General features: G+C 40.6%; 1 protein-coding gene across 3 annotated transcripts in view; it reads left to right on the forward strand.

Annotated features, from left to right (window-relative positions):
* Positions 1 to 25,467, forward strand: part of FSTL5 (follistatin like 5) — a 627,705-nt gene that overhangs the window by 582,633 nt on the left and 19,605 nt on the right. For all 3 annotated transcript variants that reach the window (XM_019481445.2, XM_019481443.2, XM_019481444.2), the window contains 2 exons: positions 2,208 to 2,315; positions 5,556 to 5,680. In XM_019481445.2, the coding sequence (XP_019336990.1) occupies positions 2,208 to 2,315; positions 5,556 to 5,680 (233 nt within the window). The remainder of the gene's footprint in view (positions 1 to 2,207; positions 2,316 to 5,555; positions 5,681 to 25,467) is intronic.

The following is a 25,467-nucleotide window of genomic DNA, read 5'->3' on the forward strand; positions in this document are numbered from 1 at the left end:
TCAAATGCCTGAAAAATATTAGTTCTAAGAGGCACAGGATTCATTTGAGTTATACTGAGCTAACCTCTGTGACATTAGAATTTGATCACAAACCTTCAAAATTAGGAAATTTTGACCACAAATTCTTAGATATACTCCACATTAATATATCAGAATCATATTAACTGTTGGGGGAAAGAGCTATTCTTGCTTTACACCCAAGTTCTCTTTCTAGCCTTGTAAACATTTAAGTAATCGATTATTTGGATATGTTATTAATGGAATGTGAACAGTTCTAATTTAGTTGTCATGTAATCTAAGCTGATCCTGAATCTGCCAATACATCTGTGGATCACGGTACATTTGCGGAATGCTAATATACATGAGCCCAATGACACTACATTGTTTTCTCAGCATAGTCTGGAAGTTTATTTTGAAACAAACAATTCAGATTGTAAAACAGCTATAACTAACTCTTTCCTTTGGAAGTTAGCTTGTCATTCCTGTCCGAAGATGGACTGTAAGATGCCAGTTGCTTTTCCACTTACTTGAGTCTTAAGGAAGATGCTGTTCCACCCTGTTCATTTCTCTTAGAAACCACGAATACAAATAATGGGTGGGTTCTTCTCCTCCTCACTGCTTTCCAGGACTTACAATGAAGGCATATTACAAACATAGTTATGTTAATATCTCTTCAGAGTCTCCAGCATGGTAGAACAGAATAGCACTTTGGCATCTAGGGCTAGGTACAGACATTCAAAAAGCCCTGGAGAAATTGATCCAAGTTATACAGTTTTCTGTAAGCAGCGTAATTTAGACTGGTAGTGAACAGAACACACGTTCACCCTTTGGTGGGGGGAACTGGGGGTACACATTTTGGACCAGATTCTGCCATTTTAAAATCAACCTGTTTATTGAACTTCTGTTATGGGTATAGATCAGTTTCCGATCACTTAAACCAGTAAAAGTGTAATGTCTGTACATGGCCTAAGTGTCATTTAAGTGCTTAATAAGTGGAATCTGGTCCTAAACCTCTTCTGACCTTCCATAACAATATGGCATATGATACTAGTTATCAAAGGAAAACTTGGTGCTGCCAATAGTGTAATTAGATTCTAAACCAGACTTACTTTTACATACCCTTGGCTTAGGCTTACAGGGAGGAAGCTTTTTTACCTTGACTCCAGCAGAAAGATGGAAACTATTGCCTTGGGATTATTTTGTCCTTTATTGTAACTGCTGATAAATGCTGGGTGAGATGTTGTACTGAATGGTTTAATTTGTTAGGAAGAAATTACTTCAATGAATTTAAAAACAAAAGTGGTATTGATCTGTGGTAGAAGTGTACATTTAGGGAAAATTAAGTAACATCTTTGCTGCGGTAACCTCTTTTGATTTTGTAAATTAAATACGAGTCATAAAGACATTAACAGATGTTAACTAACAAATGTTAGTTATCTAATAAAATACCTGCTATAGGCACAGTATTATATACATTTAATTTCTTATAGTTGATGACTTAATCATTTAAACACTGAACCTAGGAAACAGTGAGATGGAACAAACAGTTTATCGGTGGTGCAATCACCTACCCTGGAAATCTTCAAGGGGAGACTGAACGGTCACCTCGCTGGGGTCATTTGACCCCAGTTGTCTTTCCTGCCTAGTGCAGGGGAGCTGGACCCAATAAACTTGCAAGGTCCTTTCCAGCCCCTTCCAATCTATGAAACATGTTTTGCACATTTAAGCTTTTAAATGTTTACATAAATTTCACAAATACACTTACCTACAGATGAGAAGAAATGGAAACTTTTATAGAAACTGCTGATCAGAATTTCTTTTGCATCTTCAGTTCATGAGCAGTAAAAATCTTACCCGTATATGTTAAGGTGTGTAAAATATGGTAAGAAGGATAAGTAAATGTTTGGCTAATTTACTACTTTTGTTTTCTGATTCTTAATAGCTTCAGAATGGCATGCAATTTAATTAAGTGTTGAATGAGCATATATCTGTGTCATATTGTGTAAATAATGAACACAGATATAATTCTTTAAGTAGAAATACAGTAATTACTCAAAGGGCTGCCTCAGCAACTGACAGCTTAATTTTTAAATTTTCTTAATGTATCTGGAAGACCTCATCCAGTCATAATTTTTTATTCAATGTTATACATTACTATTCTCTTTCAAAACCAGACACTGAGTGTTTCACTTTTTTGTACACTGTAGGCAGTAAGTACAGACCCAGTACCAGTGAAGCTGCACTATGACAAATCACATGATCAGGTATGGGTGCTCAGCTGGGGAAGTATGGAAAAGAATTCACCAACTCTGCAGGTGAGTATATTTATCTGAATGTTGTAGAAGTGCAAATAATCAAGTTAATATCAAAGAGTAAGTTTCTGATTCATATATTGTCATATCACCTTCCAGAAATCTAGTTTCAAATATCTAGTTTATAAATTTGGGCCCTGAGTTAAGAAAGCAATTCAACCTTTATCTTCATCTGTTCCTATTCAAGATAGCGCTTAAGCATGTACTTACTGTCCTGCATAAGGATTCTTCCATGAATTAGTGCCTTGATTAACTCACTGTATACAAAGAACATACTTGCCAACATCACAAAACCAGTCGATACTGAGCAGACACCCAGATTTAGCAGGCTCACCACTTCTTAAGGATAATTTAATGTACAGAATTTAATATCAGACCATCTTCAGAAGCAGAAAAATAATGCTAAAATATGTACTTTTTAGCTAAAAAAAAATAGATGCTGTAACAAAAATTGTGTTGGCAGTGATGATTTTCACTGTATACTCAAAATACTGTTTCCCTGGTAATACTTCTTCATTGAATAGATACAAAAAGGTTTTAAATTACATTAAATGTCTACCGTATTTTACAGTGTATACATTGAGTTTTGAAGCCCAAGTTTTATCTCTTAAAATTCAATCTCGACTTATACACTTTATCAGTGCTTTTGACCTCCCCCACCAAACCTAGTGATGCCCCAGCCCAGCCCCGGTTCCAGGGCCCAGTCTGGCCCTGACCCAACTTTCTTCACCTACCAACAACATCCCTGTCACTGAAGGCCACGGGGCTCAGGCCCAGCTTGAGCATGGCCTGCAGGCCTTGCCATCACTATGGGGATGCTGTTTGGCTAGGTACTGAGTCTGGCCCCATCTCCTGTGAGCTGCACTGCCTGAGCCTCGCCAGCCAAGTGCTGAGCCCGGCTCCATCCCCTGTGAGCAGTTCTGGGCTCAGCACTTAGCTGACATGACTGAGGCGGTGCCACTTGCAGGAGATGGGCTGGGCTCAGCATCCAGCCAAGCAATGTTTCCATAGTGTGCTCTCGGAGGATGGGGCCATGTTAACCGAGTGCTGAACCTGGTACCACTCACAGGGGACGGGACCAGGCTTGGCACTTGGCTGGTGCAGCCCAGGCAACACTGCTCATAGGGGATGGGGCCAGGATCAGGATCATGCCTGAGGCATGCCAGCTGAGTGCAAAGCCTAGCCATATCCCACTGTAGCACATGTCCACCCCCAGGTGCCCAGCCTACAATGAGGGTGCACAGGGGCCCGTATAAGTCAACCCCATATATCTGATCCAAAAAGTTAGGAATTGTGTAGATCCAGTGTATAAGTTAACCTAACTTTTTGGATCAGAAAAATGTGGTTAACTTATACACCGTTTTGACCCATGTGCAGTGAAATAAGGTAGTTCCAAAATGATTAAATGATAGTAATATAACAAATTGAAACTCTGCTTAATTGCAGCATTATGTCCTTAAAACATAATCTTAATTATTTTGACAGCAATAGTGAAGTGAACTACCTGAAAATTATTTAGATAACCTGTGAACTTCTTCAGTAAAGTTGATTATTTTCATCAGTTTTATTTCAAACAAGGTGATGCTGTGGCACTGATAACGGGGATCGGATACCGGAGAAAAGAACATCATGTTTTCTAATTACCTATTTTTTGTACTATGTTGCTACTGATTGTGGCTTTGTGTTTGACTGGAACATTCAGTGGATTTTAAACATGCTGGATAATTAGATTGCATTTCACTCAAGCTGTACTGGTTTTATGCAGAGTTAAGCAAGCTAAAAAATTCCTAACACTTGCACTTTTCTGGAAATAAAACCATAAAAATCTTCACTTTTGTAGTGCCTTCAAGCATGGACAAACAGATGTACAGTCAGTGCGGAACATTTAAAAATGTTTCAAAAGTACATTTTCATTTCTTTCCTTCTTTTCCTTTGTGCTACATTTCACCTCACATCAGGGCCCTGGGACAATTTCCTTCTTTACCTGATAGTTTTGTTTCACAGTTTCAGGATACCTTTTTTATTTTGCCTTTTTTCTGTGCTGCATAGAATCTTCTCCCATCTATCCTTCTTTTTCTATGTAAATGTTAAGACCAAGATTTTTTAAGTGTGAGCCTAAAGAAAAACTCACTTGCTTAGGTACCAAATGAATGACGTAGTTTCAATGGGAACTACTGGATGGATTTTTGTCCAAATTAGGACATTTCATTTAGATGCATAATTAAGGACTCAGCCTAGAAAGGTCCAAACCCCTACTAAAGTTTAAAAAAAGAAAAAAAAAAAGTAATTATCGAAAACTTGGGATCAGACCTACAGTGATTCTCTGGGATTGGCAATACCAGTCAATTTTACTCCATTGTTATAGTCTTCATAGTCTAAACAGGTAGGATGGAATTCAATTTCTTTTCGAGCATATAAGTGGCATTAGTTTAACTGTGTAAGTGCTTTATATACACTCACAGAAGAAACAAGCCCCAGACCCAAGAGAGATTTACTTTGCAACCTGGAAGTTCTCCCCTGCACAAGTTTTTCATGCCAGAGTGAATGGCTTACATTTCTGCTTGACTTATCTCAATGACAGGAATCAAGCATCAGCTCTCCCTGTGCCTTCCACAGACTGGGAACTCCATTATGGGGATTGTTGGGGGGTATTTTTTCAAAGTTTGACTCTTCCCATGATTGGGAGAAGTCATGCTGTAGCGTTCCTTGTACCTTCCCCAGACTGGGGACCGGGGACCCAATTAGATCACAGTGCTGGGAAGTCAGAGATACAGGTACAAACTATTGCTGGGATAAGAAGGCCTTGGTCCCAGGTTTCTGTCTTCCTGGGTAGATGTTCTAACCACTCAGAAATCGGGATTAAAATACAAATAGTCCCTTCTACTTCCTCCCCATTACAAACTTTTTTTTCTAGAACTTGCATATGTTATAGATCATCCAAAGTGCAAAGTGTAGACCTAAAATAACCAGGAAGAATGCTAGAAGACTGTCAGTTAGATGCATAAGGGCCTAAGGAATAATATAAACAAGCGTACAGTGAAAAGTCAACTTTTCATTGCCCACTATTCCATTTTATTAAATTTGGTTGTGCACCTTAAATGCACTAGCATTCCTGTGGGTGGGACTAGACAAATTGGGTGTTTGTAAAACAGCTTATTATGTTGATCATATGTTATTTATTTGGTCTAATTTTCAATGAAGAATGACTAACTAAAACATGTAATGTTGTTCTACATCATATAGGTAATAACACAGGCCAGTGGAAGTGTTTCTCACCACACAATCCATACGCAGCCAGTGGGAAGGCAGTTTGATAGAGTGGATGACTTTTTCATTCCTAGTACAACCCTCATCATTACCCATATAAGGTAAGTTTCAGCTGAGCCATATTTTTGTAATTAACTTGCAACTGAACTGTGATATCCTACCTAAAATATATATTGTATGGGAAAACAAAAACAAACCAACAGTAAGCTAACAACTAGGTCCGTGTTATAAAATTTTACTCTGTGGGGCAGTTTCAATTAGAGCTTTGTGTTAAAACCTATTTTTTTTTGTACTCTGGTCATGGACTAGAGTTTTCTGCCTAATCTTGGTATGTGCTGGAAACCTCCATTGATGTCAATACCTGGACAAGATATTCCACATCCGAAATAAGCGTGAGATTGCATGTATTTTTAAGTGTTGAAGTTTGTGAAGTTTGGATGCTCCCCTATATGTGGGAAACCTGGATTTTGGTTTAGTAACATGCATGCATTGTTCATATATCCCAAAATGGCATTAATCATATGGAATTTGGTCTTCGATGGTAGCTGGTGATCATCTTTTTTGGTATTGTTGAATACATGAGCTAGGTACAGACAGTCAAAAAGCCAGAAGCTGAATCAATTCAGTCTTTGCAGGTTAGTCTAAACTGTGTAGATCGAACCAAGAAGCAAGTGAACAGATATTCATGTCTGATTCCAAAAATGCAGCCACATGCCTGCAGTGGCTCGGGCCAGAACCTAGGACGCTCTGGAGCACACCTCCCAGCCACTGACAAAGGAAGGGAGAAGAGGAAGCCTCGAAGGCTCTCTCCCCCTCCCTGCTCAAGCGGAGGGGGTGTGGCCAGGCCCAAGCCTGGGGTCATCATGCTGTGGCCAAGGAGGCTTTAAACTTCCTCCCTGGCTCGTATGGGACCCCAGCCTGGGTCTGTTGCAGGGGGGCATCCCTGCCAGGCATATCCCCTGCTCCCTATTCCCAGCTCAGACCAGCAGGCTGAGATGGGGGTGGGGGGTTTCCCTGGTCTGCCTGCTGTGGGGGTCACAGTCCCAGGCCCAGCTTTTGCCCACCTTGCAAGGAGCAGGGGGTGTGGTCCAGCCTCCGCCTAGGGCTCACACACTGAGGCAGGGACGGAGGGGGCATAAACCCTCCCACTCCTGCATGGGACACCATCTGAGGTCTGACAGGGGGCAGCCCCTGCCAGGCTTTTGCCCCTCAGCTCGAGCAGAGATCAGGGTACCTGGCTGGATCCCAGCATGGAATTGGCACTCTGAGTTGAGAGAGGGGGTTTTAAACCTAGGCACGCTCAGGACCCCAGCCCCAATCTGCTAGGGGGACAGCCCCTGCCAGGCTTCTGTCCTCTGCTCCCTGCTTAAGGGGAGGCACAGTCCATGCCAGTGTTTTGCCCCCGCCTCCCCCAACCTTGGGTGAAGAGCGAGGGGTGTGGTCACACCCCAGCCAGGGGATCACAGGCTGAGGTGGGGAGGGAGAAGGTTCAAACACCCTCCCTGACCCCAAACCCCAGCTCGAGTTTACCTGGGGGGGGGGGCAGCACCCACCAGGCTTTTGCCCCCTTCCAGGTATTCATTGTAGTGGAGTGGGGGGCATAGCCACATCCCAGCTCAGGGCTCCCACGCTTAGGTGGGAAGGGAGCAGGGTTTAAACCCTGTCCTTCCTTGCCTCAGCATGCCAGCCCCAGGCCAGGGCATGCCCCCCCCCCCAGATTTCTGCTCAAGTGAGGGAGAAAACCCTAGCAAGGGCTTCCCTCTCACCCCCTCAAGTGGGGGGGGCAAAAGCATGGTAGGGGTTCCCCCCCACCCACTAGACAAACCCTGGCTGGGGTCTGGAACCAGGGAGGGGTTTAAACACCACCCCCCACCAACACAGGACCCTAGCTAGTGTCTGCCTGGCAGGAGCGAAGCAGCTCCTGCCCGACTTTTCCTCTGCTCTCTGCTTGAGTGGAGGAGTGGGCAGCATGGCCAAATGCCAGCCAGGACATCATGCTAAGGCAGAGGGGAGGGAAGAGGGGGTCAGGTCAGCACTCTGAGGTACAGGGGAGGGTGCAGAGTTTAAATCCTCCTCCCCACCATGTGCTTCAGTGTGCTGGCCTGGCTGTCATCTGGCCATGCCATGCCCTCCACGCCTCATCTTGAGCAGGAAGCAGGGGAAGAGGCAGGCAGGGGTTGCTTTGTCTCTGCTAGACAGAATCCAGCTGGGGTCCCATGCAGGTGGAGCGGATTAACCCCCCTTTTCCCTCCTCTGTCTCAGCCTGCCAGCCTGGCCAGTGTCTAGCTATGGCCCCCCTTGGAGCAGACAGCAAAGCCCAGGGCTGCAAAGCATCCTCAGGAACTGTGAATTAACTTGGACCGGGAAGGGGTCTGGGACAGAAGTTCTGTAAACTGGTTTGGCCTAAATCAGTTCAATCTGATACTACATCCAACCAAACCAGATTAATCTTAAACCAATTTTGGAGATTTTGAAAGTGGTTTAAGTGCACTGAACCTCTGTTTCTTTACATAAAATCATAGAAATTAAGGGCTGGAAGGAACCTCAAAAGATCATTGAGTTCTACCCTGCTGCTCTGGGCAGGAATACTGCTGAGTTCAAATGATCCTAGCAAGGGCTTGTCCAGTCTCCTCTTGAAGACTTCCAAGGTTGGGGACTGCTCCACTCCTGTGGAAGTCTATTCCAGATTCTGGTCACCGTTACTCTAAAGAAGTTCTTCCTTACATCCAATCTGAAACCATCCTCCAGCAGTTTATGCCATTGCTCCTTGTCCTCCCTTGGGGTGCCATAGTGAACAGTTTTTCTCCCAGCTCCCAATATTCACTCCTTACATACTTACATATGGCCACCAAGTCCCCCCTCAGTCTTCTTTTCCCCAGGCTAACAGTCCCAGATCCCTTAGTTTTTCCTCATAAGGTTTGTCCTCCAGGCCCTTAATCATTCTTGTGGCCCTTCTCTAGATCCTTTCAAGTTTTTCCACATCTTTTTTTGAAGTGTGGTGACCAGAACTGGACACAATACTCCAGCTGGGGTCTCACCAGTTTTAAACCAGTTTCTGATCATCACTTAAACCAGTTTATCTGTAACTTCTGGCCCTTGCCATGACGTATGATTGGTGTTCTTCATTAAACACTCACAAATTCATGTGTTTGAACTCTCATAAATTAATCTGTATAGTGAGTTTCTTGCTGCCTCTTCATGACAAAATCATTTTAAATATATAGACTGCTTTCAGAAGTTAACCCCCCGCCCCCCACGCTTTACCAGAACAAGCAGCGCCTTAGTTTGACCTGTAGCATCTGTATCGATTTGGCACTTCAGCAGGGCTTTTTGGCACTTTTGTGTAAAACTAATTCAAGCCCCCAGAGCACCTGTCTGCTTTCTCCACTTGCAGAGAGGCACCTGAAGCAATGAGTAAGGAAATCGGGAAACTCCTCTCAGCCAGATCCACTCCTACATGATCCTGGAAAAGCAGGTCTGGTTGAGTGGTAAGGGCTTGTCCCTGTGCAACCAGACCTGGGGCATGGGTGGGGGAAAATCCCCATTTCCCCCGGTTGGTTAGATGCATGCTCTGGGTCTGGCTGGGTGTGGAAAAGTCCCTCTTTCCCCACTCAGTCAGACCATCTCTGCTTATCACCAAGGACTCAGTTTAGCTCACTTTGGAAAGAGGGAAGATCATATTGACTCTTGACCAATACCACCAAAGGCAAGACAAGGGGTGTTATATGTTTTGCCTAGTGAAGCAGATAAGTTGTGCTGTGACACATTGCCACTTCATTTGGTGACATCTATTTCTAGTTTAAGATGTTTTAATATGAACTTCTTACAATCTGAATCAGTAGAGGTAGTTAATTTCATGGGCCTTGGATTTTTCTCTGAATGAATGTAATATGTAATAATCCACCAACAAATCACTAGACCATATAAATTCCATGAACCCTGCCTATTTGTTTCAGCAAATATACAAGCTTTCCCTGTGACAGAAGTATACCAGTTATGAGAGAAAGTGCCAACTGGATTTAGAAAGAAATAGGTCACAGAGAGAGAAGAAAGAGAGATTTTTGAGGAAAGGAGAGCAATATTTGAATACAAGAAATAATCTCTCTGTTCTGTTTCTAATATATTGCCAGTCATTCCTTTCTACCCATGCCTAGAGGAAAGAGCTGAATCATTATCAAGTGCTGTAAGCAATAGTATATGTACAAATATTAGTCAGTTTTAAGGCTAAACCATTTGTCCTTCTTCATACTGTATTTGCAGGTGTATTGAAAAGGCTAATTCTTTCATAATTTCTAACAGCAGTCACTGCTGCTGCAGTTTATTGCAGATAAGAAGTTCAGTCCATATTCAGGGATCCCTACCATTTCTGTAAATTCTATGGGGGAATTCTGTATGCCCAAGGAATGCTTCTTTGCTTTTACTATTGCACAAGATGCAAATAATTCACCTGTTTAGTACTCTGATTCTCAAAGATTTTTGAAATTTCCACAGAACTGTGTTAATTAGGGTTATCTTTTTTTATTTAGAAGCCATCCTTTTTCACTCTAAAGAGAACTGCTCTTAAAATCTCAAATCACAGTTTTCTCCCCCTTAAATTATATTTACAAATTTAGCAATAGTTTTCTTTTTATATATATGAAAATCAGCAGTTCTCATTAGGAGTATTTGCCAACATCTGAATTATGAATGAGTTGTGTTAACATTTACAAAACTAAAAACGCCGTGATACCATTGATAAATCCAGTTCTTTGAAAACAGAAAGCAACCTTGCCATTCTCCTGAGGATGCTCTTGCATTGAAAGGTAAAATGCTTAATTTCTGGCATAATTCCTAGCTAACAAGTAAATTGTCAGGCAGTCATATGTAAATGAAAACATATAGGGAAATGTAAATTAGTGTATTTGAATAATAAATTGTGATTCTGACTACAATTACTATGCATATATTTCTTTTAATTAAATAGATGAGTATGCACCATAGCCCTGAAATAGTGTGCAAACAGTCCTTATCTTCATGCTTAGAAAATCATTAAACCAGAGGTGTTAAATTTGAAATAGCTGTGCACTGCAAGAATGCTGGCTATTACCTTTAAAATGGCAATCAAGTAAATAAGTACTCTATCATAAATGGGGTGTGATTGTTTCTGTAGCAGTTCCCTTGGGGGACTCATTCTTTTGAATTTTGTCATTTTTGACAAGCACAGGCAGTGGTTTTAACCTGGACAGCTGCCCATAAAATCTTAATCCATAATCCAGGGCAACTCTGAGAGGAGAGTCCTGGCAGTGATCTGTAGTGGCGTGTTGGGCTGATTAATTTAATTGGTTTCCTGAGCAATATTTCAGTGATTCTTGTTGGACACTGTTTTGCTAAATATGTTTGCTTTTAGCTATGTAAAAGCAAAAACCATTATGTGAGATTTTGGTAGCCCAAGATGCAACTACCAGTGAACAATATAGCCAAAATAGCATATTTTCTCCCTTAAAACACACCCCAGAATTAAATATGTACCTTGTTTTTGAAAGGCAGAATGAAGTAGTCTGTAGACCACTGATTCTCAACCAGGGTGCCAGGGCACCCTCAAGTGCCTTGAGAATCTTTTTAGGGGTTCAGTAGAGTGCTATACAGTGTTAGCAATGTTTAGTGCATGCTCACAAGCTAAACCTAGACATTTAAAATAGAAATCCATAGTTGTGGTCTTCGAGTTCCTTGCAACAGAAGAATTACTTTATTATCTTTCCATAGCCAAAAAACAGTGAAAACGAAGAACTAGCTTTTCCATGGGGTGCCTCAAGTCTATCCAGGGTGCTTTGAATCTAAGAAAGTGAGAGCCACTGAGGTAGAACCTGCTTCTACTGTTTATCTCATGTAAAATGGCCACTGTGATTTTTAGCAGCTGTGTTTTGGAAAAAACGTTGTGTTGCATGTGAGAAAATATGGTAACTGTCATCAGTCAGCCATACAATAAATGCTGATAGATTAAGTATTTAGTAGATATTAGAAATAATGAACTTGGTACAAATTTGTTTTTATTAAAAACAGTTCTGTGCTATTTAGGCAGATGTGTATTTAAAGAGATATTGCCTTTGTGTAAAAAATTAGTATAATTATAACTCCTAATACAATAGCACAAATTTGATAGCATTCTTCATGAAGTGTTTTTACAATCAGATGTACAGAAAATAAGGACAACAGTTGACAGTTAGGTGTATTCATCTTCAAATAGAAAATAAGGAAAAAAGATCCAAATAAGTGTAGAGATTAAAAAAAAAGAAAAAAAAAAAGAAAGGAAAATTGTTAAGGGAAAGGCCACAATGACCCAATCAAAGTGGGGGTTTTATAAGTAGAGGCAGAAAGTGGACTAAAATACCAAATTAAAGAAAATGCACCGAAGAATAAATTTAAAACTTAGATAAACAATGAAAGAATTAAATAGGAAGAACACAGCATAAAATAAAAAAAGTAAGGACTGTATTTTAGGCTTTATAAATGTTATGTTATTTTACTTGTTTAATTTATTCTCATGCCAGGAAGCAGACCAAAATAAAATGGTTACTGCTTAGAAAGGGCCTGCAATATTTTTTTTCCCACACAGACAACATTGATTTTTGTACATAACTAATGAAATTAATTCACCAGAGTTTAATTGGTATGTGCTCCATTGGAAGCATTCATACGGGTATCCAAATAGAAAAACATCAACAAACTTAGGGAAAAAAGATATCCAATAAGGAAGAAAATATTTCTTTTCAAATTTCTAGAAGAATGATATAAGCAATACTAAGTTTCAAGTCAACAAATAGGAAGTGTGTTTTTTTTCCATTAAGCAACCAAGTAGGCCATTATTTGCATTCTTCCTTCCTTATTTTTTCAGATAAAAATTGTGATTATCAATCATGCAAGTCCATAATCAAATTCTTCCACTATTAATTCCATCGTGACAAATCTTAACTCTGGTCAAATATGTACCATTTTTAGCAACTAAGAAAACATATTTGACACTGAAAAGAGCATTAGCTTATTATTACTAAAAATGTACCAACCTCTAACTGCATACCTGTCTAAATACTTCTAATATACAAACTATTATGCAAACAAACTGCCTCTTTTTATACTTTATTTTACTTATTTTTCTAGAGCTATCCACTTAAAGGTGTCCCTTCATTAAGGAATCTGTTGTATGCCCCTTGCCTTCAAGTACATTGAGGTTTTGTTTAAATAAAAATGAACTATGGGAGCAATGTTTCAGGGAAGGCTTTAAATTAACTGCACCAGAGAAATCCATCAAATTAGCAGAGGTATGGAAAGACTGTCTATTAAATCTAGCCTGTCATCAGTCAGCAATGAAAATACTCAATAACAGCAGGAGTGTGTTAAGGATGTTAGGCAACAAACATCAAACTTCCAGCTTATTATCCTTTAGTGTATTAAGCAGCCAGGAGAACATTTTATGAGCCTGAGTAGCAACAGACAGCTACAAGGGAAATAACCTTGGTAGCTGATTTAGTTTAGATAGTTAACTGTTGAGAAACTCCTCTTTGCTCTTTGTTAGAATCAGTCCCTCCTGACCATGTAGGAGCAAACTCTTCAATCATAATGAAAGCCTTCAGTAGTTATGCACATTTGTCAGCTGAACACTAAATTCTTTGAGTGATGGAGCAGATTACAGAATGTGCATGGCTTACCAAATTGATGTCCACGACAAAACTGATATTACATGACTGTGAATGCTTGTACACGTGAAGGGGGTTTAGTCCTTAGGGTTGCATTCTATGCCCCCTAAATTGAAATGGTGGGTTTTTAATTGAAACCCACCATTTCAACATAGGGGTTTCTGTCACTGTTGTGGTAAGGGGCCCAATTCTTTTTTTTTTCCAGCGGAGCCTGCCCATGGCTGGGGGGCAAGCTGCCAGTAGGCTAAGCAGCCTCTGAGCTGTTGGGAGACACTGTCCTTCCCTCCATGGTGGTGGAACCCCCTGGGGCCACCTGGTTAGGTTGCTGGTGGACTGGGTGCTGCCCCAGCTTGGAGACAGCACCTGGCCCCATCCAACTTTTCCCTGATCCCAAGCTGGGGCAGCACCTGGCCCACTACCAGCCTGCCCAGGAGGTCCCTGGGGATGCTGCCACCATGGAGGGAAGGATTGGGGACCCCTGCAGCTCAGGGGCCTCTCAGCCCACTGGCAGCTCACCCAGGCAGCCACAAAAGAGGCAGGCAGGTTCTGCTGGAGAAAAAAAGAAAGGATTTGACCCCTTGCCACTTTTGCCTTCAGCAGGTGCCTAAAGGTAAGTAAGGTCAGTAAGTACCTGAAGGTACCAGCAGGTACCTGCTGAAGGCAGAAGAAGTGAGGGACCCAATCCTTTTTTTCTGCAGAGCCTGCCTGCCTCTCCCACAGCCAGGGGGCAAGCTTACTAAGATCTGCAACACATTGCTGCAAACTAAACTACATCACAATGTAAACTCATTTTAAACCCCCCAAACTCCTGCACATGTACAGTGTGATGCCATTCAGCCACACACAGTGACATTTTTATCATGTCTACATGGTAATGGCATCACATGTACAAGTGCCCTGTAAGTCTGGTTAGAAAGAGATATTTCTTAAGCAAACTAAATTAGACTGTAAATCTAAAATGTTGTATAAGTTGGTTTGATAAATATCATCTACCATGTGTTCTAATTAATTTATCTCAGGACATAGAATAAAGTTGTATATGTATAAAGGTCTGTATGTTTATATGTGTAGTTGTTTATGTGCGTGTAAAATAAATAGATATAGTGTGCAAACATTCAGATGAGGGTGAGAGATAGCTATGCTGAGCTATTGGCTCCTGCTCATTTTCATATTTAGGAAAAACTTAAATGGTCAATGGTAATAATATATTGAATATGAATATAGGTAAGGTTTTATTTTAGTTTGAATGAGACAAGGTTTGATAGAACTACATATTTGATATACTTTGATATGTTTCTGTTTTAATCTTGCATTTAAAAGAGAGAAATGCATGGCTTCAAACATGTCATATAAAATGAAGTGTCATATATACCCATTTACTATATTTGCCATACATTAAGTCTTGCAAGCTTTGTCAGGAATGAATTATGCAAGACTTACCCATTGGGAACCATATTTCAATCATTCAACTATATAAGCTTTCCCCTCCATGGACCAAAGCCTTGTAGTGGTGGGGAGGCTTATGTGTCCCAGTGATCCTCAGAGCTGTGTTGCCCCGGAGTCTTACATTCCTGGCAGGGTCACCCATGGTAAACAGGCCTATGTGGAGGTTCCAGAAAAACCACCGTCCAACCACAAGTCCTCAGTGACAGATCAGGTGGAAGATGATGTCAGGATCTCAACAACTGTAAGGATGGAAGAAAGTTGCAGCAAGATGGAGGTCTCCTGTCATCTAGGGTTCTCCCTTGTCACTGGGCTCAGATGTCCACCTTGTTAAGATTGTGTGGTTGCTGTTCCCATGTATCAGCATCCTCATGTTATACAAAGTTGCACACAGGCTTCTACCACAGGAAACAACATACTCTCCTGTGCCAACTTCCAAATGCCATGCATGCAGGCAGTAGTAGCCTAATGGTCGTCTTGCACCTGGGTTGAGACAGGTGCAATTTGGCAGCTACTACTGTGACTGAGACGTCCTATTCAGAATCCCCTGTGGTCAGCCCACATAAGGAAGGGGCTAGAAAAGGTGCCCTAAATCTAGGCTGTCTTATATCTGCTTCTGGCTAGATAACCGCATCCAGTGGAATCATTCTCTCTGTAGTGAAAAACATTATAAGACGACAATGATTTTGGCAACATGGAACATTCACACCTTGATGGATAACCAAGGCAATGAAAGACCAGAAAGAAGAACTGCCATCATCTTCAGGGAACTAGTGAGATATATCATTGACATTGCATCTCTGAGTGAGACAAGACAAGCAGATGAGGATCAGCTCAGGGAAGAGGGTAGAAGCCACATTGTCTTTGGGAAGGGGAACTGGTCAAGGACAGATGTGTTCTCAGCATCAGCTTCACCATCAAGAATCAGCTCATCAGTCAATTTATACATCCCCCCGTGGGCATCAACAAACATCTAATGTTCCTTTGTCTTAAGCTTAGCAACAACCAGTAAATCACTGTCATTAGCACGTATGCCCCAAGACTTGATGCTGACGACGATGTCAAGCAACAGTTCTACTCCAACCTTGACCACATTCTGACTAATATTCACAAGGAGGAACAGATCATTCTTCTCAGTGACTTCAACACCAGATTTGGTCATGACCAGAACTTTGGAGTGGCATCATTGGGAAACGGTAGGGAAAGCCAAATTCAACAGCATCCTTCTCTTAAACAAATGCATGGAGCAAAGTCTTGTCACAAACACCACCTTCAGGCAGAGTGACAAATGCAAGAACACATGGAGAAACCCTCACTCTAAGAACTGGAGCCTTCTTAACTATGTTATTATTAGAGCTTGTGATCAAATGAATGTCCATGTCACATGAGCCATGTGAGGAGCCAATGACTGTGGATAGATTACTGTGGCTAGATACTGTCTTATCAAATCCATTATAAACATCCAGCTTGCTCGGAACCACTGAAAACAGCCAAAATCAATCTGAATTACTCTCAAGACCCAAGGTCTGTAAGGATTTCACAGCATTTATATGGAAAGCTCTCTGCCCTGTCCACAAATGAAGGCAACGCTGAGGAACTCTGGAAGGGGTTTAAAACCTCCATCCATATGGACTGTGCTGAATCCATTGGCTATACCATCCATCAGCACTAAGACTGGATGGTGAGAATGATGCCAAGATCCAAGCCCTCCTCAATCAGAAGAGAAGGGCTCATTCTACTTGGCAAGATGACACTTCATCTCAACAGAAGAAGGAGACATATCGGCTCCTCAAAGCTGAAGTTCAAAGGAGGATCCAAGAAATCAAAAATCCGTGGTGGGAAGACAAAGCCAAGGAGATCCCACTTTGTGCTGATAAACATGATGTGTAGCTTTTTCCAGGTAATGAAAGCCATCTGCAGCCCAACTTCCCAGGGTCCTACTTTGCTGCAACTGCAGGATGACTCGACAGTCTTCAAAGACAGTGAATCTATTCAAGCTACATGGAAAAAGCACTTTGAGGCACTCCTGAACCGTGAGTCAACTGTAGTGGATACCAAAGATACCACCATCAAATCCATCACCCCACATCCTGAAAGGGGATCCCTTACCAACCCTCCTATCCTAGAAGAAGTCTGACATGCCATCAAGGAAACCAGGACGACAAAGCTACTGGACCAGATGGCATCCTTGCTGAAATCCACAAGGCTGGTGGTGAGGAACTGGTACTGAGACTCCATGAATTTATTCAACGAATTTGGAACAACAGAGATCCTAGGGGACTTGAGGAATGCCAACTTTGTGACTGTCTTCAAGAAAGGAGATAAGTCTGTGTGTAGGAACTCCCTCCTTTCCACAGCAGAGAAAATACTCCCCCTCATCCTCTGGAACCATCTTCTACCTCTTACTGAGGAAGTCCTGCTAAAATCTCAGTGTAGTTTTAGGCCATCCAATGGGGCAACTGACTTGATCTTTGTTGCTCACTAGTTCCAAGAAAAGCATCCAAAACAACATCAGGACCTGTGTGTATGGCCTTCATTGACCTCACAGAATCTGGTGTGCAAGTGCCTCCTTTGGGACATTGCTTCAGTGTGTTTTTGTTCATCATGATCTCTGGAAAGATGTGAGAGCCAGGTCTACAATGCAGTCAACATCCCCACTCTCCTCTACAGATGTAAAACATGAGTTACCTACCATCATCTCCTCAAGAGCCTTGAGAGGTATCACCAATGATACTTCCAGAAAATCCTCCACATCAACTGGGAAGATGACTGAAAAAATGCCAGCATCCTTGCTGAAGCCAATGTTACCAGCATTGAGTCAGTGATCCTCTAGCACCAACTTTGCTCAATCAGACATTGTGTGTGGATGCCCAACTCTCAGCCTCCTAAGCAAGTACTCTATTCCCAGTTTAGTAACAGCCTGAGATCTTGTGGTGGTCAGAGGAAATGCTCCAAGGACACATTGAAGGCATATCTGAAGAAAACAAATGCTGCCTGACATCAAGAGCTGGGAAGAGCTGGCTGTTGACTGACTCTAATGGCACCACAACCCTGAATAAGCAGCATCCCATTTCAAGATAAAGCATCTAGCTCTCAAAGCAGGGGAGAAAGAATGGAGAAAGGAAAAGGAGAGAAATTCTAGCTGATTGGTTTATTTTTCCCTGAGGAAAGACCTACAACTTCAGGAGATTGGTCTGTGGCTCAAGGATTGGACTCTTAAATCACCTGAAGACCCATCAGTTATCTGCAATAGAGATCATCCTGGAATCAAGGGTTTGCTGCCTAAAGCATTAGCCTGTAGTTTTTAAAGCTGTAAGCATTTAAAAGACTCTCAAGAGATGTGGGCTTCATACTTTACAACTACGGGTTTTTGGAAAAGTAAATTGGTAGGAGAAGTGATTTAAACTTGCAGTTTGAGTGCCTCTTTGAGTGAAAGCTGAATTAAAGTAGGTGCAGCTGCTTATTTTATGGGAATAGAGCTGGGTGATTTGCTTTCTGAACATTTGTATGTTGTATTTTTTAGAATTAATTCCAAATTTGAGATTTAGAGTTTATTTTCAGTGTGTGGCCCAGAGATACAGGAAAAGAAGGCATAGCATGCAACAGATGGGTTTAAGTAGGTGACTATAAGTTTATATTGAATTGAATTAACACAGTATGGTTGTAATGGTATTGAAGAGGCAAAAGACTAGTCCAGTGCAGTGTTATGATGTTACAACAATGAGTTTCAGCCATCTGTGGGCCTAAAGGAATCCTTCAGATTTAGTTAGCTACTGGCATCTTGCCCAATACTTTCTCTTTGTAAAAGGGAATGGGGTTAAAGGGCATTTTAAGACCTGAGGAAGTGAACTAATTTATATCAAGAATGGTTTAGTCTGAACATTGAACACCTTGACACATTTGGAGTATAGCCCAGGAGCTGGGAAAACCCACCTGCTCCCTAGAACTGCTCTCTCTGAACCTCCCTGACCCTGACCAAGCTATTTTTAGTCCCCTTAATCACCACCACCACCCCTTTCTTATTGTTTCCTAGTTAAATGCTCCCAGATGAGCAGGATTATCAGCACCAGCAGAGGTGACTTCAGCTGACCTTGAACTTAGAGACTGACCAAGGTCCCAAGGGGCTATCCCTTTCCCTAATCTTACCACTCTGCCGCCTCACTGCTGAAACAGAAAGCACTGTTTGGGTAAAAGAACAATACTGTTAAAAATGTTAGGGCTATAATGGTAGGGCTTGACTAGTCCTCCTGCAAAGTACACAGAGTATTTTGTATTATGATTGAGAGGCCTCCTCCAAGAATTCAGCTGAACAAATCACTTTACCACTGAAACCTTGAGTCCAGTGGTAGCCACATTTTACTTGTTACTCATAAAATAAGTTGCCTTAAATGCACTAAGACTTCAAGCATTTACTAAGATTGTGGTCTCTGTTAGTAACAATTCAGAAATCCACCTTAGGAATAATTGCAGCTGACAGATACAATATATTGAACATAGTAATGATTTAGAACTGAATGCTACATAAATCAGGGTTTGGTACTGAGAAAAATTGAGAAAAGCTTTCAAAGGAAATGTTTTGTTCATTTTGAATGTTTTAAACCTTGCAAATATATGTGTAGCCTACTATCAACTGGTACATTGTACCAGTAACCTGTTGACTTTTGTAACAATGTCAGTTAAATCCTCCCGACATTGGGTAGTGTCTGTATGTAACATATTTTTTTAGTTTCCTACCCCTATTTTCAGTACATACAAGCTGAAAAAAAGATGCCCCCACTCCCCCATTCCCCCCATTGCAACACTCCATAAAAATAGGCAAATAAATTAGATTAAATGTATTATCAGTCCAGTACCAAAGCCCTTCAGAGTTGTTCAGCCATGCCTGCCTCTTACTTATTCCCTCAAGAGATTTGCATGTAAAAACTCAGAAAGCATTTCAGTACTGGCATTATGTATTTACCTTAAAGAAACTTTATTTCATGAACTGTCCTCTCTGCCAGGGAAGATTAATGTAAGCAATGATATTGTCCTTAATTGTTTCTTAATATCTGGTCCTGATCATAAAAATAGACATTTATAATTAGTATGCAGGATGGCTGCAAAAATCTGACTCATAAAATACCCATGAAAATATATTCTTAGAAGTCTAAAGAGCACACTGGCTGATTATGTTAGCTCCACAGTCTATAAATCTAAGTGAACAAAAGATAATTGGAATAAATTAAAGTTTATCATTACACTGCTGTACGATGTTTCAAAAGCAATATTAAATGAACTGATTGTAATGGATTCACTTTAGCTCTTTAGATATTTTAATTTTTCTAACAAGGAGTTTGAGCATCATTTCCACCTTAACCAGTGGAAAAATGAACAATCAACCCATTGGTAGATTGGCTTGAGATACAAATAACATTAAAATATTCTCTGTTCAAAATCTTTTCATTCCTCTCTCTCTCTCTCTCTCTCTCTCTCTCTCTCTCTCTCTCTCTGTGTTGAGAAGAGAATCATTAACTCTGAAATCAAACTTGTTTATTCATACCGACTTTTCTAAAAACTGAGTCTTAAAGTGTAATTGGAAAATAATTGAAAATACATTGTGGTGAGTACTCCTTAATGTAAGCAGTTTGGGACAATTCAATATATTTAAATATTTGCATTGAAAGATTTCAGCTTCATTTGAGAGCTTAGACCCCTGCACTGCTATAAAGGAGCTGAACAATGAAAGGACTATTCCTGGTACTAATATACAAAAGATCACATTTAAAATTGCTTCAGATATCCTGCAGAATTAGAAAGCACTACATTTGTTTGATTTAAAAAAGGTGCAAGCAATGAAATCTATATTGCCTGCCACCAAAATACCAGTAATAGAGATAGAATTAAATTTTAGGTTGAATGTCCAATGTAGCTTATGTTATATAGCTCAAACATTATTTGTTTAATGTTTTATAAATTCCACTGATAGTTAAGAACATATGTTAGTAACACAATGTTAATGTGGGCCTAATAGTGTAGGGAATTAGGCTGCTTCTCATCTGTAGTGCTAGTTTAGGAAGAAATGTTTTCAGATGGAGCTTGAAGAGTCAGAAGAATGTTCAGAAGTCTTATATCATGCTACTTTTAATGCAAGCTAGTATATTCTTATTCGGTGGGGTCAAGACTGCCAAGGGTCAAGAGAGAACTTTGTTTCTACTGGAAAGAGATAGGGAGAATCTTCAATCCAGAATTGCAGCTGTGCACTTAATTATGTTTCTGAGTAGCCAATGATGATAATATTGTGAGTAAACTAGGTATTTTATCTCAAAGGATAACATTTTGTTCATGAATAGGTTGAAGTGAAAGAAAATGGAATAGATAGAAACTAGGACTGTGTGAAATTTCGGCAGCCGTTTTGGCATCCAAAACACTGAATCCAAACAGAAATGGAAGGCTCAGAAACATTTCTGAAATGAAATGAGGCATCCAAAACATTTCGGAAATGTTTCAGAAAATTGCAGTGTTTTGGACCCGGGTTTGCAGGGAAACAGCTGCCCTGCTGCACCATTTGGCTCCATGGGGAACAGAGATCTGTGCTGGGGGTCTTCTCACTGCTGCTGTCTGCCCTGCACTGGCTCGGCAATGTGGGGCTGCATGGGGTGGGCAGCGAGGACACCCTGGTGCCAAGCTCTGCTCCTGGAGGAGCTAGGTCACACAGCAGGACAGTGCTGGTCCCTGCTATGTGACCTGGCTCCACAGGGAGCAGAAATCTGGGGCAGCGTGGGGTGGACAGTGGCAGTGAGGAGACCCCAGCGTGGATCTCTGCTCCATGTAGAACCAAGTCACATGGCAGGGCAGTGCTGGTCCCTGCTGCATGACCTGACTCTGCAGGGAGCAGAGATCCATGCTGGGGTCTCCTTGCCACTGCTGTCCACCCTGTGCAGCCCCACATTGCTGGGGCAGTGCGGGGTGGGCAGTGGCAGTGAGGAGACCCCTGGTGCGGAGCTCTGCTCCCTGCAGAGGCAAGTTGCACAGCAGGGACCAGTAGGATTGCTTACCGGTCTGCGCTGCTTCCCTGCCCCGCAACCCAGCATGACAGGGGTCAGAGATCAGTGCGGGGGTCTCCTTGCCTGCATGGAGGGCAGTGGCCCTCCCCCTCTCCTGGATGAGCCGCCCACAGTCCTGTCCTGCTCCCCGCTGGGGCCCCAAGCCCCCGGCCCCAAGCCCTGTCCGGCTGGGCAGTAGGGCTATGCAAAGCTTGCAGTCTGTTCAAAACAGATTCAGCCAAAACGGAAGAGGACAGTGATCTGAAACACCAAAACAAATCACTGTCCTCTGAAATGGCTGAATCCAAAACTGAATCAAAATGAAGCCATTTTGCACAGCCCTAATAGAAACCTTCCTTTAAAAATAAGTATAATATAAACATTGGGTATCTTTACTCTAAAAGGAATATAAAGAATGAATAAACTAAAAGAAATGTAAGTCATCTAAGTTATTTTGGTATGTGGGGAAGAAATGTTTTGATGTAACAGTTCAAGTTCAAAACAGTTCCAAGAGACTTTACCTGATCATTCCTAGCAGATGAAATTGATATATAAAAAATAATTGGCATTATTTTGTAATATGCTATACATCATGATTCAGCTTTGTGGTTTTAATTATTTTTAAGAGCTGTTAATTTGTAGAGACAACAAATATGCCAGTGTAGTCATGATGAATTTATTAAATTAGCCTTGAAAAATGACTACTATTTCTGCCCTGAAACTTAGTTACCTCCCTTTTATTATGAAAACCAGTAATAAAAGAAACCAAGGAAAAAAAATATTAATTCAATTTCTGTGGCGCAATGTTTGTTTGCTTTGTGTGGTTTAGGATTAGAATTTCACAAGGCTGTAGATCAATTACAATTAATACTTATAATATAATAATTACAATGAAAACCTGTCAGTTTACCTACCTACAATAAAGACATCTCCATTAATATTAGAGACAAATTTGTGATTCTGGCCAGTCCCTGTGCCATGACAAAAGAGTGGTGATGGTAAAGGGAAATTACATGTGCACTTCTCCTGTACAACAACTGAGGCACCGACCTGAACTGGGCTTTGAAAAGTTGCATGTGTAAAATCTAGTCCCCAGTGAACTCAATGGGAGTTAGAGATTGAATCCAGAGGAACTCAGATTTCCACCTGTACTTTTTCTTCCTGACTGTCTATGCAAATATCTTTGAAGGGAAATGTGCTAGTAGTATCCATTATTCTATGCCCACTTGAAATAGCCAAATAGACCGTTATTTCAAATAAATAATTATAGGGTATGTTTTTATTCACTATTTTTCAAATAAAGGAGCATGTGGCAGCATATTAATGTCCAAAACACTAGAATCTATTCTATAAATGCATTCAGCTATGGCTAAACAATAACCCCTACCAGCAGAGCACATAGCCTGTACCATTCAAAGATCAGCAGTATTTTGCCACTAGTGCTGTTTAACATAGCTATATCAGATGTGTCACATTCTAAAAAAAAAATTAAATTAAATTAAAAAAATCACTTATTACCTATGAAGGACCTGAAATTAAACAGGTAGTCATTTTGTCAGTGTGTCTGGGTCTCCAAATCATAGCTATTAAAAAGAAACTCAGTCCAAGGCTTTTACATTAAGGGGCTATTTTATTTTCCATCATGCTTTTATTATTTGCACAAAAGACCACAAGTAAATTTAACTTGGTTATGAGCTTGAGACCCACAAGGTAATGCATTGGAAGGCAGCGGACTGTATTTTGCAAACATCTGTCAGCCATGTGGTCTTGTTCACTGTTGAATGATAAGAAAGTATATAAAGAGAGAGAAAGTGAGAGAGAGCATATATAAAGGACAGTATATGTGTGTGTGTGTGTGTATGTATGTATATGTGTGTGTATGCATATATAAAACCAATATACAATTTGATATATTTATGCATTGTATGTATACATGTGTGTATATAATCTCCTTTATATATGCTACACACGCACACACATATATAATATCCTTTATATATGCTTCCTTTATATATATAGTCTTATAATTCAATAGTGAACAAAACCACATGACTGATAAATATTTCCAAAATACAGTCCACTACCTTACCTTGTGGGTAATGAAAGAATATATATATATATATATATATATATATATATATATAAACAACATATACACCAATAAAAATATTGGACTCATAATTTTTTTTCATTAGTGTAATTGCAGTACCAGCAGTGGAATTTGTCTCGTTAGCTTATGATAGTTGATGGTTTGCAGCAGCAGGAAATTGAGCGCCGTGGTCATCCTACTTTATCTGTGGCAGGCTGGGGTGTTATGTTTTGTGTGGCATCAGGACTGACTGTAATTTTGCTAATCGATTAGACAATGGATTCATGTAGGATGGTTTGGAAAGGGATGATCCTGCCTTAGGCAGAGGGTTGGACTAGATGACCTCTGGAGGTCCCTTCTACCTCTACTTTTCTATGATTCTTGGAATGAAAAAGATCATGACATTTATTTTGTCTGTATTTTGGAATGCTGCATGATATTTTTAAAAAGTAAAATAGGTTTGTTGTAATTTTGAGCTGTCAGGATACACTTAACATGTTCAACCATTTTACCTAAACACAAATGCTAGAAACTTTCTTTGTTCTTTTTATTTAGGGCCAGGACTCTCAGGAAATAACACGAATATAAATAAAAAAAACAACAACAAAACTAGAAGTCACGAGGCTTCTAATAAAATTGCAAGACTTGGAAACATAGATTTTTTGTTTAGAAAATTTACACCAGTGGAATTACCCGAGTGCCAGTTCAGAGCATATATCTGCATAGACCCTCACTTGGATTCCTCCATGTCTCTTTATCAGATTTCATGGGTTCTCATATATTGATTTTACTTTGGGGACCACCCGCAACTTATGCCTCCTGTAAAATTCACAAATCTAACTCATGGATGATTCCCATGAAAGGGAGAATGGTGTCTTACATTTGCAATGATAGCTTTTTCTTTGAGTCATCCATTCACTTGAAGTCTCAAATGTGATTTTAAGACTGCAGTGTAAAATATATTTGATCACTTCAGCTTTTTTCTTAATCTTAGCCAATAGTAATAGACTAATTTAACTTGTTTAACTTGTTTCCATTAGATCAGCAGTTTTCAACATTTTTTTCATTTGCGAATCCATAAAAAAATTGAATGGAGGTGCAAATCCTTTTGAATTGTAAGTGTGGATATTCGTATACTTTTGCTTGATCATGCTCATCTTTCACAGACCCCTTAGACCTAGCCTGTGGACCCCCAGAGGTCTGTGGATCATAGGTTGAAAACCACCCCAGTAGATCATTCCAATTCTTGCAATGCACTAACTATCCTGGTAGTGGGCTTGGTTTTTTAATGTTGAAAAAATTTGAGATCGTTCTGATTTACAAATGTTTAATCAACTTCATCAATCCTTACCTCTGTCTCATGACTCACCCCTCCACCTGTTCTAGACACGTTGGTGATTTTTTCTGGCATATGCAAATATTTCTGCATTCCAGATGACCTCAGCCCACCTTGATGTCACCATTTTTTTCTAAGTGCTAAATCTTCTTAATCCTTTACCTTCCTTATCCTGACATTCAGTATTATGTTTAGCTGTATTTTTTATTATTTGTGTCAGAGTATCTAGCCCTTCCTTGTTTTTTCTGTCAATGTCAAGGTGAGCTAAAAGATTTTTTTTTTTAAGCTGCACTGCCTTCCTTAGGAGCAAGCAATGGAGCCACCTCCC

The sequence above is a fragment of the Alligator mississippiensis genome, chromosome 2 (assembly GCF_030867095.1).
Source record: "Alligator mississippiensis isolate rAllMis1 chromosome 2, rAllMis1, whole genome shotgun sequence".
In the NCBI taxonomy this organism is placed as follows: domain Eukaryota; kingdom Metazoa; phylum Chordata; order Crocodylia; family Alligatoridae; genus Alligator; species Alligator mississippiensis.